Raw genomic sequence first — 13,752 nt, forward strand, 5'->3', positions numbered from 1 at the left:
ATGTAAATATTTATCAGGGAGGTAGAGGGACAGTCAATATTAGTTAGGACACTATGTATGTAAATATTTATCAGGGAGGTAGAGGAACAGTCAATATTAGTTAGGACACTATGTATGTAAATATTTATCAGGGAGGTAGAGGGACAGTCAATATTAGTTAGGACACTATGTATGTAAATATTTATCAGGGAGATAGAGGGACAGTCAATATTAGTTAGGACACTATGTATGTAAATATTTATCAGGGAGATAGAGGGACAGTCAATATTAGTTAGGACACTATGTATGTAAATATTTATCAGGGAGGTAGAGGGACAGTCAATATCAGTTAGGACACTATGTATGTAAATATTTATCAGGGAGATAGAGGGACAGTCAATATTAGTTAGGACACTATGTATGTAAATATTTATCAGGGAGGTAGAGGGACAGTCAATATCAGTTAGGACACTATGTATGTAAATATTTATCAGGGAGGTAGAGGGACAGTCAATATCAGTTAGGACACTATGTATGTAAATATTTATCTGGGAGGTAGAGGGACAGTCAATATTAGTTAGGACACTATGTATGTAAATATTTATCAGGGAGGTAGAGGAACAGTCAATATTAGTTAGGACACTATGTATGTAAATATTTATCAGGGAGGTAGAGGGACAGTCAATATTAGTTAGGACACTATGTATGTAAATATTTATCAGGGAGATAGAGGGACAGTCAATATTAGTTAGGACACTATGTATGTAAATATTTATCTGGGAGGTAGAGGGACAGTCAATATTAGTTAGGACACTATGTATGTAAATATTTATCAGGGAGGTAGAGGAACAGTCAATATTAGTTAGGACACTATGTATGTAAATATTTATCAGGGAGGTAGAGGGACAGTCAATATTAGTTAGGACACTATGTATGTAAATATTTATCAGGGAGATAGAGGGACAGTCAATATTAGTTAGGACACTATGTATGTAAATATTTATCTGGGAGGTAGAGGGACAGTCAATATTAGTTAGGACACTATGTATGTAAATATTTATCTGGGAGGTAGAGGGACAGTCAATATTAGTTAGGACACTATGTATGTAAATATTTATCTGGGAGATAGAGGGACAGTCAATATCAGTTAGGACACTATGTATGTAAATATTTATCTGGGAGATAGAGGGACAGTCAATATTAGTTAGGACACTATGTATGTAAATATTTATCAGGGAGGTAGAGGAACAGTCAATATTAGTTAGGACACTATGTATGTAAATATTTATCTGGGAGATAGAGGGACAGTCAATATTAGTTAGGACACTATGTATGTAAATATTTATCAGGGAGGTAGAGGAACAGTCAATATTAGTTAGGACACTATGTATGTAAATATTTATCAGGGAGGTAGAGGAACAGTCAATATTAGTTAGGACACTATGTATGTAAATATTTATCTGGGAGATAGAGGGACAGTCAATATCAGTTAGGACACTATGTATGTAAATATTTATCTGGGAGATAGAGGGACAGTCAATATTAGTTAGGACACTATGTATGTAAATATTTATCAGGGAGGTAGAGGAACAGTCAATATTAGTTAGGACACTATGTATGTAAATATTTATCTGGGAGATTGAGGGACAGTCAATATTAGTTAGGACACTATGTATGTAAATATTTATCAGGGAGATAGAGGGACAGTCAATATTAGTTAGGACACTATGTATGTAAATATTTATCAGGGAGGTAGAGGAACAGTCAATATTAGTTAGGACACTATGTATGTAAATATTTATCAGGGAGGTAGAGGAACAGTCAATATTAGTTAGGACACTATGTATGTAAATATTTATCTGGGAGATAGAGGGACAGTCAATATCAGTTAGGACACTATGTATCTAAATATTTATCAGGGAGGTAGAGGAACAGTCAATATTAGTTAGGACACTATGTATGTAAATATTTATCAGGGAGGTAGAGGAACAGTCAATATTAGTTAGGACACTATGTATGTAAATATTTATCAGGGAGGTAGAGGAACAGTCAATATTAGTTAGGACACTATGTATGTAAATATTTATCAGGGAGGTAGAGGGACATTAATATTAGTTAGGACACTATGTATGTAAATATTTATCAGGGAGGTAGAGGGACATTAATATTAGTTAGGACACTATGTATGTAAATATTTATTTATCAGGGAGGTAGAGGGACAGTCAATATTAGTTAGGACACTATGTATGTAAATATTTATCAGGGAGGTAGAGGGACAGTCAATATTAGTTAGGACACTATATATGTAAATATTTATCAGGGAGGTAGAGGGACAGTCAATATTAGTTAGGACACTATGTATGTAAATATTTATCAGGGAGGTAGAGGGACATTAATATTAGTTAGGACACTGTGTATGTAAATATTTATCAGGGAGGTAGAGGGACATTAATATTAGTTAGGACACTGTGTATGTAAATACTTATCAGGGAGGTAGAGGGACATTAATATTAGTTAGGACACTATGTATGTAAATATTTATCAGGGAGGTAGAGGGACAGTCAATATTAGTTAGGACACTATGTATGTAAATATTTATTTATCAGGGAGGTAGAGGGACAGTCAATATTAGTTAGGACACTATGTATGTAAATATTTATTTATCAGGGAGGTAGAGGGACAGTCAATATTAGTTAGGACACTATGTATGTAAATATTTATCAGGGAGGTAGAGGAACAGTCAATATTAGTTAGGACACTATGTATGTAAATATTTATCAGGGAGGTAGAGGGACAGTCAATATTAGTTAGGACACTATATATGTAAATATTTATCAAGGAGGTAGAGGGACAGTCAGTATTAGTTAGGACACTATGTATGTAAATATTTATCAGGGAGGTAGAGGTACAGTCAATATCAGTTAGGACACTATATATGTAAATATTTATCAGAGAGGTAGATGTACAGTCAATATTAGTTAGGACACTATGTATGTAAATATTTATCAGAGAGGTAGAGGGACAGTCAATATTAGTTAGGACACTATGTATGTAAATATTTATCAGGGAGGTAGAGGGACAGTCAATATTAGTTAGGACACTGTGTATGTAAATATTTATCAGGGAGGTAGAGGGACAGTCAATATTAGTTAGGACACTATGTATGTAAATATTTATTTATCAGGGAGGTAGAGGGACAGTCAATATCAGTTAGGACACTATGTATGTAAATATTTATCAGGGAGGTAGAGGGACAGTTAATATTAGTTAGGACACTATGTATGTAAATATTTATCAGGGAGGTAGAGGGACAGTTAATATTAGTTAGGACACTATGTATGTAAATATTTATCAGGGAGGTAGAGGGACAGTCAATATTAGTTAGGACACTGTGTATGTAAATATTTATCAGGGAGGTAGAGGGACAGTCAATATTAGTTAGGACACTATGTATGTAAATATTTATTTATCAGGGAGGTAGAGGGACAGTCAATATCAGTTAGGACACTATGTATGTAAATATTTATCAGGGAGGTAGAGGGACAGTTAATATTAGTTAGGACACTATGTATGTAAATATTTATCAGGGAGGTAGAGGGACAGTCAATATTAGTTAGGACACTATGTATGTAAATATTTATCAGGGAGGTATTAGTTAAGCCTCGCTTTTATGAATTTTGTCATCTTTGTTTTTAACAAAAATTTCGTCCATTGTCTTATTCCTAAAATTTTTTTTAAATCTTGCATAAAGATGAAAGTTTTTTGGTACACTAATTTATCGGCCATTGTCCCATCCCTGATGTGTTTAAAGATATTGAATACAATGGGGTGTAACGTGACCATAAGTAAAAAATATAATCACGGTTTCAAATATGCGGGACAAGTTTACCAAAAACAGAAACATGATATCAATATATTATTGTTGGATGTTGCACCAGATTTTTCATGTATTATGATTATATAATGATATGCTTGCAGCTGGCTATAATAACGATATTCCCCGTCCACCCCTTTCCGGCCTCGTACTGGATGAAACCAGCTTTTACCAACAATGAAATTAATTCGGAAAAAATTCTCGAAACCTATACGTGTTTATCAGCTGTCGTTGGGGGGGGGGGGAATAAAATTGACGACCTCTCCATTTGCCCCCCAAATATTATTTTAAGATTTTTTTCGCTTGTTTGTTACACCTTTTCCTGGGATGAAACAACTGACTAATAATTAAGGTCCATATTTGCAAGCTAAATTGACAAATCTTTCCCTGACAATATATCTAAATCTATATATAGTTCCATGATTTATGTACATTGTACATTGCAACTTATTGATGTTTTCATCGTTATTGTAATTTGTGGGAAGTATAGTAACAGTTTACCTTCTTATAAAAAAATTATGGAGTATTTTTTTGTGGATCGTTACAACTGTTAACTAGGACTTAGCAGCTTACAGACAGGCATTCTGTTACTTATATTTCATATACTATTATATTAAGAAGTAAGCGTTTTTTGTTTGTCCCGAAAGCTCTCGCTAACCGCTGAACCGATATTGTTCTCCTTTGCAGTGAAGCTTCGTATAAGTCCTGGAAAGGTTAAAACTATTTTTGGGGAGGGTGTCTTCACCCCCTTCAACCCCCAAAAAAATATTTTTTTTTACTCTTTTTAACCTCAAATATAAAATGTGATGAGGTCCACTTTTCCCCCTCCTACCTTAAGTGCCCCTAGAGCTCTAGGGGCGTAACCGCTAGTATCTTATATTACAACCAGAAAATATTTCCCCCCAATGGCGTTATACACTGACGAAAGGACGGGCAATCAAAAGCTCATTATAGAATAGCTTCGCTTCTAAACAAGTAGATATCCAAATTATAGAATAGCTATGCTACTATGAGTAATGAAATATAAATATAGGTACATATTTTTTATTTTTTTAAATCAACAATGTTATATTTTATCTTTTCAACAGTATTGCAATTACAAATTTTATTTTCAACAGGAACAGAGAGATAGGGCAACAGAGAGAAATTATATTTTCCCCCAAATAAAAGGGGGGGGTTTTTAATGCAACCATCTCGTAATCAATGTATAAATGGCACTTAGAATTCGAATTTTGATCTAAAATTCTGCATGAGTAATCCTTGGTAGGTCTATTTTCCCTAAATCGAACAAAAAAGTTGAAAAAGTAACGGCTAACGGCTCAGCCGTTTAGCCGTTTTTTTGGCTATTTTTAGGGCAAATCTGTCATAGCCGTTATTTTTCCGACTTTTTGTTCGATTTAGGGAAAATAGACCTAACAAGGATTACTCATGCAGAATTTTAGATCAAAATTCGAATTCTAAGTGCCATTTACACATTGATTACGAGATGGTTGCATTAAACCCCCCCCCCCCCTTACTTCATTTTTAAGTTGATATAAGCATTGTGGGAGGGGGGAATTGAATGACACTCCATTGACCTATCCCCTTGTTCCTAAGCAACACCAAATATTGGTGAGATACAAAACTTAAGAGAGATCAGAGAGGGAAAGTGTAATTGAAGAAAACAAATAGCAGAACAGTATATACCAACATTTAAATCAAATTAAAATGAATTTCCTTAATATAATTCAAGTATGTTTCACTAACAGGAACGTCCAAGCTTTTAGTGAAGGGTGTAAACTGAGAGGTTTTACATGTTTGAGAGGGGTATTTTTAAAAATTTTTGTGGGATTTAAAAACAGGATTTTCAAAGTTTGGGGAAGGAGGGGGGGGGGTAAACACCCTTTAACCCCACTCTTGGACGTTTATGTTCATAGACATTTAAAATTCTGATCCTTAAACCTAGGTTGCTCTGTTCTGCTAATTGTTTAATTAAATTAAATATTTCTCGCTCCCTGATAAAATTCAAGAATAAAATAATTAAAGGTTTTAAAATAAACCTATTAATGAAGTCACATAAAAAATATGAACATCTATTTGTCTTATCGTTTTATAGACAGTTGTTAACACATCAGAAAATAAAAGATAGGAGCTGTAGTAATTTTAGTTTGTTGGCCCCTAGAGGCAGGGTGCCAGGGCCAATAAAATTCGATCATTTTCAATTTCTTTTACGTGGCGTTTGTCTAACGATAGAAGTATTTTTATTAAATATGACTCAGAACCAGTTTTTTTTGTGTAATTTCAATGAGTATGTTTATTTCAAAACCTATAAGTATAAAATTCTTGAAGGAATAAGTGAGTAGTTTTAAGAGATTATTTATGGATAGAATTAGTTCTAATTTGTACAAGGGGACAACTCATTAAAAGTATCATATGTTTGGTATAAAATGGTCTATTTAATTCACAGTTCCCTTAATATATCCAAATAATCTATCCATAAAATCTCTCTTAAGTAGAAAAGGTAACTAAAATGCCACTAATGAAAAAAAATAACTTTAAAAGCCAAAAAAAAATACATAAAGACCTGACCTAACATTATTAAAATATTTGGTTTAAATCATAAAGTAATTTTTGGCTATCTAAGCTTTTATAATATTAAATTTACTTGGTCTGTATGTATAGCTTGAAATAGTTACGCGGGAATTAATACATTAATAATAACAAAAAAAAGACTTTTTAATATCAAAACGTTGCTTTTTTCGATCCAAAAAGAATCAAAAATGACAAATCTAAAAGAAACTACATTTGTTTTCTATAATACTTAAGCTTAGTTTAATAAAAAATTGCTCTAACATATCTATTAAAAATTTTACAAAGGAAAATCTTCAAATTAATTCTTTAAAAAAGTTTACAAAATTTAATTTTACAATAATAACCCCTCTAATGACTAGATTTTATTTTGAAACAAAATAAATTGTACATACGTTAAAAAATTAATTTGATATGGTTTTGAACCCTTAAAAATCAAAACTATTTTAATATCATATGAATGAAAGAATTAATAATAATTTTCTCTTAAAAAAAAAACCTATATAAAATCACTGTTATAGAATTAATACAAAAAATCCCCATTTTGATAATTTTAGGTTAGAGAAAAATCAAATTAGGGGATTTTATGATAAGTCATATAACAACAAAGAATATTTATGTTATTTGTTGATCTATCTATTTAATAATCACTATGTATAATTAATAAGCGTAGCACCGCTACTCCACATAACATATTATTCCGTATACACTATGAACTGTTCGTCCGGATTATCATTATTAACCTCTACATGCACAAACTGTGGCTGTAACAAATTATCCGTCATGGAAACGGTTTCGGGACTGGGGATCGACGCCGTCCGGCCGCCGAGACCGTTATTAACGATGTGCTGGGTTGGTGAGGTGGCCAGCATATTGCCGTTGTTGACTCCCTTCTGTTTGGCGTGGGTTAGGATATGAGATTTGAGATTCGTGGATTGGGCAAATTTTTTACTGCATCCCTGAAAGAAGAAAAAGACAAGTTAATTTTTGATTAAGATAATAATAATGAAAAATTAACCTTATAGGGAAGCTTCACAAAGGTCCCTGGGTGGTTTTAGGCTATATCAAAGGGTAGTTGCACGAAATGCATTTGAAGTTAATTTAGTGAACCGCATATTTTTTTCCTGGTTAATTAGTTTAACTACATTTATATGGCATATATTTGAAAGAATTACAATTTTCTACCACGTAGTTTTTAAGATATCAAGACTTAATCGTCTTTTTAAATTACATATAACACAAAAAGACCATTTTCAAGTCTATCCATTTCGTGCAACTATCCCTTTAGATTGTTTAGACTATTTTTCTGGCCCCTATCTACCCCCTATAAATACAGTGCATCCTAGATGTTAGTGGCGCAACCGCTAGTTATATTTTACGAACATTATGGAAAACAAAACTCAAAAAGGCTTTACATAACATAGTCAGGTATTAGATTGATCCGTCCAATTATTATTAATATCTTTAAGTGTTTGTTGTCAATAAATTGATAAAAAACTGTAGTAATATTTTAAAGAATTGGAATAAAGATTCTAGCAAGGAAACAACCAGGTCAAAGTAACTCAGCTACTCACCTCAAAAGGGCAAACATAAGGCCTATCTCCAGTATGAATTCTAACATGTGTTCTCAGGTTGAAATCTAAGGAAAATCGTTTGCCACAGCCTTCAAATGTACACTGAAAAAAAGAAAGAATATTAATACAACTAATATGATTCAAAATAACACTACACAGACTAAATATAATGTTAGAAACGTCACATAGATTTCAAACCTTGATTAATACTATTGAAATAAAAGTGTGGTATTAGTATTGCTAAGAACAGAACGTCCGAAAGATCCTTTGAATATTTATGTATCATTTTGACAAAGTTTTGACACGATTGAATAATAATATTGATATTAAATTATGATGTCAATGACAAAATGAGATAATTTGTTGCGATTATTATTTTTACTGATACCATTTCCAATTTTCTAAAGCTTTACCTATTTAGTATTATAGATATTGTTATCTTCCGGGTTATATTTTATCTTCTATAAAAAAGTCTATGAATCTATAACGAGACAAGTATAAATCTTACCTGAAAAGGTTTTTCTCCCGTGTGAACAAGTTGGTGTCGCTTTAGTTTGCTCGACTCAACAAAGGCTTTCCCGCATTCCGCGCAAACATGGACGCGCGGCCCGTGGGTGTGCAGGTGCTTTCGCATCGCTGAGTTATCCCTGAATAGATAGATAAATAAATATTGTAAAATGATAATAATAACCATCAGAAGCGCAACAATAGGTAACAAACTAATATGTTAACTAAAAAAACAAATAGACCAAGAAAATAACATTTTTTGAGGGGGGGGGGGGGGTAAACTTTGGTTTTGACATGTTTTAAATCAAGATAAGGACATATTTATATTCCGTTAAATTCTTCCCAACCAAATGAAAACTCTATTCTATAAAAGCTTCATATAGGTTCCAGAAAAGTAAAAGTTTTAGGATATTGTTCTTCATCCCATAAAATTAGGAGCGTACAAAAAAAACACTTTTTCATGTACTATTAAAGACAGGATTTTAGCATACACGCATTTTTTAATAGATAGATAGATACATAAGAAATTAAATTGATATAGAATATATTTCAAATCAATAATGTTACCTAAACATTTTGGAGCAGCCCTTATGTGGACACGCAATGGTTCTAATAACTGAGTCATCACGTTCTTTCTTAGGTTTTATTCTAAATTAAAACAAATTATGTTTTCACGAAAACTGATGCCTTTTTTAAATAAAAAAAAAGATTACTGTCCTTTCATGTACAGACAATAAAAAAAACTAGGATTTACATACTGACGAAAACAAAGTCATAGAATAGCTACGCTACTTGAGACGTTATACTACCTTGCAAAATCTGCCAATTGTTTAGGATCACTGAGATCTAACCCGGGTATTCCGCCCACAGGGATTTTCTTTCCTAAACAAAACAAATATATACCATATAATATTATTAAAATAAGTTTTTTTACATAGCATTAATTTTGATATTGAATCTTTCATTCTTTTAAATATAAATAAGCTACCAGAGACAGAATTTCAAATTAATGAATTTAGGAAAAATTGACCTATCCCCATATCTCTGAAAGCCATATCTATCTAAAGAGATTTGTTTTTAAAATATTTTCAAATAATACTCATGTATTAAATAAACTTGCGTTAAACATGTGTTAAAACTTAAAATCGTTGAATAAACAGAATTTCTAGCTTTAAGGACATTTTAAAATTTTCCTGGCCTTTTAACCAGAGTTGTGGATCCGGATTCGCACTTTATTGAGTCCAAGAATCCGGATCCGCAAAAAAATGGAAAAATCTACCTAAATTTATATAAAATAGTCACTTACAAAGACATTCTCGTGATGAGAGCCAATCTTTAAGGTTTAGGTTCAGACTTAAAAATTAAAAGTATTTTTGACTTCGAGATTAAGGAACAAATATTTTTTGAAAAATTTGGTGATTTTATTTTTATTGTCAAGGATCCGGAGTCGGATCCGCACTGGCCAAATTTGGAGGATCCGGATCCGCATACAATCAATGCGGATCCACAACTCTGCTTTTAACTATCTGTCTGGATATCTTTCAAAAATGGATATATTGTTACTTGAATGTTAAACCATAATTTAATATTCTCTCATAGAGTGAAACTTGCAGCTGGCTAAAATAACGATACCCCCAGCCAGTGTTTCGGAGCCGTTTGATTTTGGTGCGGCTCCGGCTCCGCGGAGCCGTATCTGGAAATACGGCTCCGGCCTAAAATCAAGAAAAACTCGACATATTTTTTCCCCCATAAAAAAAATATTTTTTATTTTTGACTTTTGAAGGTTTTAAAAGTTAAATTTTTGATAAAAATGGACTTGAAAAACTTAAAAAGGGCATTTCCACATGACAAAACAGAGTTACCAATTTATGATTTATAAAAAATTTCTTTTTATATAATCTAGTCCGGGGCCGTTTTTTAACGAAAATTACGGCTCCGGCTCCAGCAAAATATCGCGGCTCCACAGCTCCCGGCTCCGTAACACTGCCACCAGCCCATCAACAACCTTTAACCGTTCCCACTCCTACTGGGTAATCTAACTGACCAATTTATGAATTCTATGTAGTAACCTAAATTGACATTAATATTTCCCCTGATGTCATAACATCCACGAATATTCTGCATCCTTTCTTGTAAACTATCCACCTATTAAATACTGACCTGTCATGTATTCTGTATAATCCGGGTCGACTTCATCCCCCGACACATCGTCAACAGTGTCCAAAAGCTCAATATTATCTTTACGGTCAACATCTGAAATATAAGCGTTAGATAGATAGATTTATTAATAAATGCATATCTTAACCAGATTATCATGTACTCTTAATACAGTGAACTTGTAGCGGGCGAAATAAATAAAATTGATGGCCTGAACTGATTAAATGTTCAGTGAAGCTTTCTTTTCTTTGGATGGTTTTAGGCTGTTTTCATAACCTCCTTTGCACTTTTTTTTGTCTTACTTAGGTTTGAACAAATTAAGTTTTCCTTTACAGGGATGCTTTAAATAGATTTCTGGGTGGTTTTATGACAATTAATTTACAGGGATGGTTTAGGCTATTTTTCTGTCGACCTTCACTCTTTCGAATAAAAAAAACCTTGATGCTAGGGGTGCACCCGCTGGTATATAGAGTTCTGCATAAGGAAAGCTTCACGTAGGTCCCAACATTGTATTATATAGGATAGGTATTTAACTTTTTAAAATATATTTAAGTCATAAGATGGTTTTATGTATTTTCCCCACTTCTTACAGACACCCTAGTTGCCATGTGCGCAGCCGCTTGTCTTAATTATAAAAAACGGTGTTGAACTTTCAACTACTTGTTTTTATAAATAAAATCTTCAATGAAAATACGTCCAATGTTTACAAATAAAAATACGCCATCAAATCTATTCCAAACATTAAACAGATGTGCCATAACAAAAGTATAAAACAACCAAAACTGTCAATTTTCAAAGAAAACAATAAATCGTTTTAATTTGAAAATTATAAAGTTTAAGAATTTAAAAATTTCGAAAAAATTATGATAAAATTCTCAATTTTGAAGTCCCACATACAAATGAATAAATTAGGAATTATGTAAAATGTGGTCCCTCTGTTGAACGGCCATAATGAAAATACCAATGGCGGCCAAAATATCCAATATGTCCGCGCCCTGTGGCCGCCATTAAAAACCGCGTATATTAAAAATCAAAACAAACCCTTAGGGCCGACCAAAACAAACCAAAAAAATCAGCCGTTTAACGGCCGTGACAGCCGCTGATTTTGACGAAAAACTGCGCAGTAGTTGTTCTAGTTATATCTGGGTGTGTGGGAGAAAGCAGGTTTTTAACATCACGTGACCTTAATATTCTGCCTCTTAATTTTTTCACACACACTTTTAAAAATTAACAAAATAATCACTTTTTAACCTAAAACGCATTTATGGCATTGAAATTAAACTTTGGCAACGGTTGAAAACTTGTACCTTCGTCGGCTCCGGATGCCCACATAGTCACAGAAAACTCGCCCTCCAACGTTTTTATGGAAACTTGTTTTTGCTGCCAATTGCCGTACTGCGAGTTTGACCGGATTTTCCAGTCAATCTCCTCGAACATGTCCGGCTTCCGCCGCCCGTTGGACGCCGGACGACTGATTGAATTTTGCCGAATTGAAATGTTATTAGTCGACGAAGGTCTGCTGTTGATACGCCGTGTAATTTCCAGGGTGGGTGAAACGTCGATAAGCGTGTGTTCGACACTTGTAGGCACATTTTCGTCGTACAGTTCGTCGAATCCGCCGACGATTGTGTCCGTCGTTGAGGACACACAGCCAACAATTTCTTCTGGGACATCCTCGGACGTTATAATCAATTCATCGCCGTATATGATGTGATTAGAGCCGTTGTCACTCAAAATTTGGTTGTGTATGGATAGGTTATCAGCGGTCACGACCTCCTGCACGCACTCGACGACCGGCAAGTCCAGCGGGGTCGTGTGGATGCCCAAATGGTCATCCTCGCTATATAACACTTCTGTGACCTCACTCGACGCCATTTTGGATTCTACTAAACAGAAATAATTTCGGGCTGGCCGTCCTTGATCTAACTTTTCCCCATTCTTTTTTTTTAACTTTTTATTTATGGTAACATTATATTTTGTGTATTTTATCTTAAAAATTCATTGTTATGTATAAAAATATTCTTATTCTTTTTATACATAAAAATTATTATAAAAGTTTTACAGAAATAAATACTTTTCCATTACTTCTGTTAGCTTTGAAATATTACACTTTAATTTCCTTTTAGATTTTTGTATTTTTCCATGATATAAATCAAAAATGTATTGTAATTTCGTTGAAATATAATAGATTCTCAAATATGGGGAAAATTACTTTTTAATTTGACTTGCTGGTTATTTTCCTATTTCAACGAAAAAATTGAAGGTCGTCGTCAAAATTTAAAATTTTGAGAATACCCCGTTTTCATAAAATAAATTGACATCGGTTAGCAGCTTAGACATAAGTTAAGAGTGCTGTTAAGTGTTTCATAGACCAAACTGAAGTAAATTTAACTGATCATGATAACCGATGTGTGACGTCATAACATAAGTTAAAGCTAAACCAATGTTCACATCAGTTAAGACTTAACCGAAGGTGATAAAAACAGCTTAACCAAAGCCAGCTGTCGAAATTCGTACGTGGCATTTGTACTTCAGAAGAAAAAAATAAAAACAAATAATAAATGGGGTGGCATTAATTTTGTAAATTAGCAAACAGCTACGATGATTTTGTAGATTTAAAAATAAAATTTTTTTAAGGAAGAAATTTTTTTTTCTCACATTACAAACCATACCATAACAAAGCTATCCAATAAATATAATTAATTCTAAACATTAAAAATTACTTATTACAAGACTGCGGTCGCGCCCAGCCCCCTGCCCCAACCCAAAAAAATAAATTTTGAAAAATTCAGCATTTGCCTATTTTGAAGATCTTAATTGACAAGGGATTTTAAAAAAAAATTTATCATACTAATATTATATGTATTTAACCTAAATTAAAAATTTCTTCTTTGTACTTTTTCTTCATTTTCTATACTCTTTGCATCTTTTCATTACTTATACCATTAATTAAATAAACACCAAGACGTATTAGGTCTTTTTTATAAGACGACATTTGTCACAAATAGGCCTTTTATGCTAATTTAAATGAATTTTAGTACGGCAACCCTGCCTTTCATCGGTTAACTGCGACAGCTTAAAACCTATGTTAAA

General features: G+C 33.0%; 1 protein-coding gene across 4 annotated transcripts; it reads right to left on the minus strand.

The window, feature by feature from the left end:
- Window positions 1-6,114: 6,114 nt before the first annotated feature.
- Window positions 6,115-12,560, minus strand: LOC145327621 (uncharacterized). Of its 4 annotated transcripts, none has more exons than XR_013882195.1 (8): window positions 11,967-12,560; window positions 10,663-10,755; window positions 9,312-9,384; window positions 9,070-9,150; window positions 8,504-8,642; window positions 7,996-8,097; window positions 7,028-7,380; window positions 6,115-6,906 (listed from the first exon to the last, which is right to left on the minus strand). XR_013882195.1 is itself a non-coding variant. In XM_080171160.1 (7 exons), exons 1-7 carry the CDS (start codon window positions 12,532-12,534, stop codon window positions 7,117-7,119), a joined length of 1,320 nt encoding a protein of 439 aa, XP_080027286.1. In that variant the 5' UTR covers window positions 12,535-12,560; the 3' UTR covers window positions 6,977-7,116. The 4 variants fall into 4 exon arrangements, 1 of the variants encoding a protein (XP_080027286.1); XR_013882196.1 differs by having other exon boundaries at window positions 6,422-6,920; XR_013882197.1 differs by having other exon boundaries at window positions 6,853-6,933.
- Between the last annotated feature and the right edge of the window lie 1,192 nt (window positions 12,561-13,752).

This window comes from Acartia tonsa, chromosome 9, assembly GCF_053477335.1.
Source record: "Acartia tonsa isolate MP-2025a chromosome 9, ASM5347733v1, whole genome shotgun sequence".
In the NCBI taxonomy this organism is placed as follows: Eukaryota; Metazoa; Arthropoda; class Copepoda; order Calanoida; family Acartiidae; genus Acartia; species Acartia tonsa.

Bases quoted from the DNA above. Each gene is read 5' to 3' on its own strand.
- LOC145327621 (XM_080171160.1), bottom strand. From the start codon at position 12,534: ATGGCGTCGAGTGAGGTCACAGAAGTGTTATATAGCGAGGATGACCAT. The intron at 9,385-10,662 runs GTCAGTATTTAA...TGTTTTGTTTAG, and splicing joins TTATACAGAATACATGACAG to GAAAGAAAATCCCTGTGGGC. The intron at 7,381-7,995 runs GTGAGTAGCTGA...TTCTTCTTTCAG, and splicing joins CTTATGTTTGCCCTTTTGAG to GGATGCAGTAAAAAATTTGC.